General features: G+C 39.0%; 1 protein-coding gene across 1 annotated transcript; it reads left to right on the forward strand.

Annotated features, from left to right (window-relative positions):
• Positions 1-6,771: 6,771 nt before the first annotated feature.
• Positions 6,772-7,460, forward strand: LOC147524223 (uncharacterized). Its single transcript, XM_086573953.1, has 2 exons — positions 6,772-7,142; positions 7,187-7,460. Exons 1-2 carry the CDS (start codon positions 6,772-6,774, stop codon positions 7,458-7,460), a joined length of 645 nt encoding a protein of 214 aa, XP_086430079.1.
• Positions 7,461-7,769: the final 309 nt, after the last annotated feature.

Here is a 7,769-nt window from a genome sequence, read left to right on the forward strand (position 1 = left end):
AAGCTTTTCAAACCAAAACAATCTCTGATTGAAACGCCGGCACGCAAACAGCCCCTCCTCTTTTTCTCCTTCGATCTGTTTTATCTCTCCTCCTCTCTCTCTCCATGGCTCCTCTAAACGACGGTGTAATGATGAGAAAGACGGTGTTGCAAAATGGTGGGTGGCTGGTGATGGTGTGTGGTGGCTGCTGCTGATGCAGCATGAGTAGTGGTGACAACAAGATTTTTTATTTTTTATTATTTATTTATTTATTTTGTTATTATTGAAAAATTTCAAATTAATTTGGGAGATATTATTAGATTGAACTATACACAAATGAAATATGGGAGTGTCCAAAATCACCCCATAAGACAGGACTATTCTAGCCAAAGCAGCACAAGACTTATATATATCTTGGTAATTAGCCAAAGTTTTTAGACTTGAACTCCCCTGCCCATCATACGGAATTTAGACGCCACACTCTTCAATTTTTAAAATTAAAGTTAGATATGACTTCAACTGGAATAATTCTAATAGCGGGAGACAGTCTGAACCCGAGGGGCAGGTTTTTGGTGATATGGATCCATCCATTATGGAGATCCTTCCGAAAATTTTGAAAATGTCACCCTTATCAAAAGAGTTGCAAAATTGTAGAGCTCAAAACTGGAATACAACTTTTGGCAAATAAAGTTAGAAATGTCCCAACGGGCTGATTTTGCGTTTAGGATTATCGCCATTATTCGCCAACTTTTGGAGTGCCGGCATAGGCTTAGGTCTGTCTAAACAATTTAGGGGCATGTCTAATTTCCATAAAGGAGACCCGCAGAGGGGAGGCATGTCTAATTCTTGATTACTTCACACGTCACACTTCACATAATAACAGTTCACATACGCATATCAGGTGTCCACAATATCTTATCTTATAAAAGTGAAAAAGCTCCCCTTCTCCATTCCTCAACCCCATGTGTTGTTATCGAGAAAAGAATCAATTTCCTCTGCAACTTTTTTCACATTTTGAGCAATCATAGACATGCATATATGCCATTTTAATCCCCATTCGATGTCTGATACATAATGCTAATAAAGTTTGCAAGGGATCTTGTTTTTCTCCTTTCTTTTTTTGTCAGGCACCACAGAGTGCCACCAATGAATATGTTGAGTTGGTCAGCTCGGAAACAATTTAATGTGGTTTTCATCAACGTGACCATGAAAATGACTGAAAAATGGCATATTTGGTTTGCTCATGGAACCCGGCCCTCAACCTTGAAGATATAGATGCAGTATAAGTATCAATATATGGAGATAGTACAAATGAAACCTAATAATTTTCAAGTGCAGTACCTTCGATGGTCCCTACTAAGATTGGGAATAGATCTTTAGGCTGACAATTAGTCCCTTTAGTTTGAACAATTTTGAAAGATAATCCGATTAGAACAAACTAGATTGCTTAATAAAGTAGTGATGATTAACAAATTCACAAGGTGGATCATTATGTGCCGTGAAAAGCAATTTGAAGTTTTGAACCTTACACTGCAAATTCTTTGAAAGGATTTTCAATGAAGAATCCAAATAAGAACTCCAACCAAGCTGTCCATAGTATTACATCCCACCTAAAGTGTCATTAGGGTCAACCCTGAGACCACTTTCTTATTATAATAAAAGGATGGAACTAAACCATAGCACATACATGATACACCTAAGGTATGCTGTTTATGCACTAACATTCCTTGAATAGACAGTGTAAATGAACTAATGAAGTATCTTTAAACAGGAGAATTCACCATGGGATTCTTTATGAAATCAGGGTAACTGCCGTTTCCTTAATTAGCTTATCCCAACGCACTATCTCAGCGTGAACACTTAGACAGTGAGTGTTTTTTCTTGCACTGTCTTGCACCTTTTCCAGTGAGGTTACCCTTTCGAGTCTTGACGTACCCAATACCAATGATAGATGCCAATTAAATGCTTCAATCTGTACTACAACACATGGACAGTAATACCAAATGCCAGGACCACCAACAAACTAATAAGCACACTAGGATGTTGTGTTGGCTAGATGTTTAACAGTACTGATACCTAAGTCTGGCCTGCAGTAGCAATTCTAAGAGTTTTAGAGGTGAGTGTCCTAGACTAAGATTCGATATGGATTGCTAATTAGTAATTACTAGTGTATTATAATGGAATTGTTTAAATTTCGGTGTGGTCGCACCCCGACACCTGCTGATGCCCTGATGGTGCCATCTTTGTGCGTAGTCTTGCTGTACAACACCTCTGCTTAGGGTTATGGCTACTGTTAAATATTCTATGTTAAAGTGAGAACTGAGAAACACTTGGATTAAAACTTCATTAAGATTGAAGTGTGATCTTAAAGAGATTAAAAAACAGAGTTGTCGTGGCAAAATATCGTCAACCGATATTCCAACCCAAATATTGTAAATACTTTGAGATATCGACATAAGTTCGAGATATCGATATTTTGCACATAAGTTTATATTTTGCACGAATAAGCAGGAAAAAAAAAGAGAAGAGTGGGAATGGACACGCGTCAGGACAGGATTGGGCACCACTATAACTGGAGGACTATATAAAGTGATGATCAGGAGAAAGAAAGGGGATTAGAATTCATTACAAAAATATTTGTAAAACCAGAGCGAAAAAGAGAGAGAGAGAGAGAGCATTCTTGTAACCGCCATTGTTACTCAATACAAAAGCTTAGTTTTACATCATTTCAATCTTTAATACTCATTCAAACGTTAGTGCAATCTTAGAGCATCTCTAGGTGGTGGTAGTATACTCTTCATATTTGAAGAATGCGAATGAAGAAATTGGTCGCAAATTTCGACCAACTCTAGCTTCTAGGTAGTCACAAATTTCATTCGCAAATTTGGAATAGGGCTACTTTGCGCGACATTACCAATGTCGCCCCCAAGTTGAAAAAAAAACTCACGCGACATTCCCACTATCGCACCAAATTGAAAATGTAAAAAAAAATAACTCGCGCGACATTAGTAGTGGCACGCGACTACTTGCGCGTGGTGCTGGTCAAAGTCAAAAAAAAAAAAATTGGGGCGACATTTGCAATGGCGCGCGACATTACTAATGTCGCTCAGCATCCGCATCCAAATTGCCAAATTTGCGAACAAGAATGCGAACAAGCAGGTGATGCGACCACGAATGCTACCACCTAGAGATGGAATTTCAGCAAATTCTGACGCATTCCTTCAAATTTGAAGGATGCGACTGAATTTACTACCACCTAAAGATGCTCTTAGTGATCTTAGAGAGTTTTCCTAGAAAACTACATTGGCGCCGTCTGTGATTCAAAGACAAGAAAAGATCTTTCTTTGAAGATCGAATCCAAGGGTAGAAGTTTTGAGATACAAAATAGTTGGGTGTTCAAGAAGATTCCGTTAGATCAGTGAAGTTGTGTAAGGAGATATTCATTTTCTTGTCAAGATGCCTCCAAAGCGTACTACAGTAAGTAAAACGATGATGGTTAATGAGGGGAGTACTTTTCAAGCAGTATCCAAGAATGAGGAACGAAGAACAAGGCGTTCAATTAGTAAATTGATGGAAGAAATAGATGAGATACATGAAGAAGAGGTATCTTTAAAAGCTTTGTTGAGAAGGTTGGAAGATTTGGAAAAGCAGAATAAAGTTTTAATGGCTGAAAATAAAGCTGTGAGAGAAGAGAATGTGAAGCGTGCAGAAGATGCTATGTACGAGAAATATGGCGAGGAGTCGAGTTCAGGGACTCCAGTGGTAAAAAAGAGTCATCTCGAGGAAGTGAGAAAAAGCCACCCTGAAGAGGTGCAATCGGTAGCGAAATTGACACCAAAGACAGTGCAAGAGGAAGAGGTAAAAGCACCAATCACGAAGGAAATGGTGCAGGAGATGATGCATAGGTAGTTTGGGGATCCGCTCTTGGCGTAAACTGGCACGATGTAAGTAGAAACCCATTGGAAAAGGAAGTAGAGAGGGTGCCATTACCTCCAAAGTTCACTCAATATAATGGGACTACTGATCCCATGGACCATCGCTTTGGCTATCAACACCAGTTCTCGATCTATCACGGCACGGAGTATTGGGATTTCGTACTATGTCAATCATTTTCTTCAAGCCTTAAAGGCAAAGCACTGAAATGGTACTGTACAATTCATAAGGGAACCATTTCGTGTTTTTGTGAAATCAAAGAAAGATTCCTCACCAACTACGATCACCAAAGGGTGAAGTCGAAATAAATGTCGGTCTTATTCCAGTTGAAACAAGGAAAGAAGGAGTCATTGAAGGATTTCTTGGCAAGGTTCAAGGTCGAAACTCAATCGGTCGAGAGGCTTGGCGAGTCTAAAATGACAGCCATCATGGCTTTCCAAACAGGTATGATACCTGGATCATTTATGCACAAATATCACTTGCGAAAGGAAGTTAAAAGTCTACAAGAGTTGTATGACAAGGCTGATAGAGATATTAGAGTGGAAGAGGGGGTAAAGGTAGCCACTGTGCAAACGGTATTGCAAATGTCAGAGACATGAAAGAGGAATAAAGATAATGGAGATTGACACGAGAATCGAGACTCCTCGAGGTCAGATAACAAAAGACTTCAGGAGCATTATACGAATTGGGAAAATCAACCACATCAAAGAAGGAAATATGACAGGACACTGAAAGAAGAGCTAGATCCCAGTAATTTTATCGCCATCAATACCATATCAGAAGATATATTAAGAAGAATCGCAAAAGAAGATTTTGTGGTATGGCCAAAATACACTCTTAGGGAAATGAAGGGCAAGCCTTATTGTGAATTCCACAAGATTGAGAACCATGAGACAACCAGGTATTTGTAGTTATTAAAAGAGATTGATAGGCTGATGAAGGATCGGAAATTGAGAGAGTTCAGGGATGACATCAGACCCGTAGAAACGGCAACCATCCACGAGAAGCCACTTGGAGTAATAAATATGATATATAAAGGGGAGATTCCACTAAAGAAAATCCTTTGAGATAAAATAAGGAAGATTTCAACAGTAAAAGAAGTGATCGAGGTCAATATCGAGCCTGTTCCAGTAAGTCAGAGTCTGGTATCGGCTAGTATCCCAGGAGCAATTATGTTCGTACCAGATGACCTGTCTAAGGTGATGTTGCCTCATGATAATGTGTTATTAGTCACTTTGTGTATTTTTGGATATGATGTACAAAAGATACTCATGGATTATTGGAGTTCTATAAATATTTTATTTTGGAAAGCATTCACAGGCATAGGTCTCGATGAGACTTATCTAAAGCCACCACAATTCAGTTTATTTGGGTTTAATGGAAGCTCTACCAAACCCGTGGGAAAAATAAAATTGCCAGTTAGAGCAGGACCTCAGACAGTGATGACGAAGTTCGTGGTCATAAAGCATCACTTACATCACAATGCAATACTTTGTAGAAAGTGGATACACGATATGCGTGCTGTTCTAAGTACATTCTATCAGGTAATCAGATTTTCCACAGTATATGGGTTGCACGAAATTAGGGGGGGATCAATCAGAGTCAGAAAAATGTAATTTTGTCACTGTAAAGGGGATGATGAAGGGAAAAAGCCAAGACACTGGGGGCGTCTTGGAAAGCTCTAACTAGCAGTTACAACAAGCTTTACCTACCGACACCGATATGTAGATACATGAGCAGGTAAAGTTCACACAAGAGCTAAAGAAAAATGAAGAACCCCCCTGGGAAAGAAAAACAATAGAGACTGTGGAAAAAATTAATATTGGTATAGGAGAAAGTGACTGTCATACTTTCATTGGTACAGAAATGTCTGCCACTATAAGAAATGAGTTAATGGTCTTTTTGAAAGAAAATCAGGATGTTTTTGCATGGTCAATGTCGGACCTCACCGGTATCAACCCAACTATCTGTTCACACAAGCTGAATATAGAAGAAAATGCAACTCCGGTCTATTAAAAGCATCGAAAGGTTAGACCAATGTACGAAGAAGCAATGCAAGCAGAGATACAAAAGATGTTAAATAATGGCATAATTAGATAAGTGGAGCATTCTCAATGGGTGGCGAACATAGTAGTAGTGCCCAAGAAGGATGGTAGAATTTGAATTTGGGTCGACTTTACCGATGTAAATAAGAAGTGTCCTAAATATCATTATCTGATGCCAAGGATAGATGAGTTGGTGGATTGAACGGCTGGTTTTGAATTAATCAGTTTCTGCAATGGATATTCGGGATATTTTCAGATTCTAATGGCTATAATAGACCAACTAAAAATGGCATTAGTCGTTAATGGAGGTATATATTGTTTCATCAGAATACCATTTGGATTGAAAAATGCTAGAGCCACTTATCAAAGGCTAGTAGAGAAAGTGTTTAAGAAGCTCATCAAACGAATTGTCGAGGTCTATATCGACGATATGGTCATAAAGTCCATGAAAGCTGACGATCATGTGAAGGACCTCGACACTGTATTCCGAATTTTGCGAGAGTTTAACATGGAGCTTAACCTAGAAAAATGTACTTTCGGGGTTAATTTTGGCAAATTTTTGGAGTACATTGTTACCAAGCGAGGCATCAATGCTAATCCTGATCAGATATGAGCACTTCAGCAAATGTCATCACCAACAACTAGAAAGCAGATACAAAGGTTGACTGGTAAAATAGCTGCGCTCAACATATTCACATCCAGAACTTCTGATCGATGTAAGCCGCTTTTCAAGTTGCTTAAAAAGAATACTAAATTCTGTTGGAATGAAGTATGTGAAGAAGCATTTTCTTAATTAAAGAAATATTTACAATAAATGACGACGCTTACAAAGCCAGATGAGGGAGAAAGTTTGCTTCTCTATTTGGCTGTATCAAAATTTGCTATAAGTTCGGTATTGGTAAAAGTTGAAAAGGGTGTTGAAACACCAGTGTATTTTCAAAGCAAAACAATGCTCGAGGCAGAGACACAATACTCGACACTGGAGAAATATGCTTTGGCGCTTTTATTCTCATCTCAGAGGCTGAAGCCGTATTTTCAAGCATACTCTATGATCGTTATGACGAATCTCCCATTAAAGCAGACTCTGGCAAAAACTTCCAAATCAGGAAGAATGTCGAAATGGTCAATACTAATAAACGAATTTGGTGTTGAATACCGAAACCGAGTATTGGAGGAAAAAGTCAGGTACTGGCCGACTTCTTGGCTGATTTTCCATGTGAGGATGCTAGTTGGGGCATGGAAGAGGAGGAGTTCTCAACACTGCAAAAGCCTGAGGATATTATCGATACAGATGATTCATGGGCTAGAACAAATGGTTGGAAACTGTTTGTCGATGGATCATCCGGGAGTAAAGGATGTGGCATCGGGGTTGTATTGGTTACACCCAAAAATCAAAGGCTCGAAACAGCAGTAATATTAGGATTCCATGCATCGAACAACGAGGCTGAGTATGAAGCATTAATCGCTAGACTCGAGATGGCCAAATCTCTCAAAGTGAAATAATTATCAATTTTTAGTGACTCAATGCTCGTTGTTAGCCAGATTAATGGAGGATATTCAGCAAAAATGTGATAATATTGTGGATTACTTGAGTTTTATAAATACTAAGTTGAGGGACTTTAGTAAAATAAATCTTCAGCACCTCAATAGAAATGAAAATAGGCATGCAGACACCCTAGCTTCTGTGGCAGCGATGCTAGAAAACACGAAGGGTCGCACTTTGCACATCGACGTCTAGGAAAGGCCAAGCATCGATGTCGAAGAACCAGAGGTTATGGAAATTGACACACTGGGGGTGTCATGGATGGAAGC

This window comes from Coptis chinensis, chromosome 1 (genome assembly GCF_015680905.1).
Source record: "Coptis chinensis isolate HL-2020 chromosome 1, ASM1568090v1, whole genome shotgun sequence".
NCBI lineage: Eukaryota > Viridiplantae > Streptophyta > Magnoliopsida > Ranunculales > Ranunculaceae > Coptis > Coptis chinensis.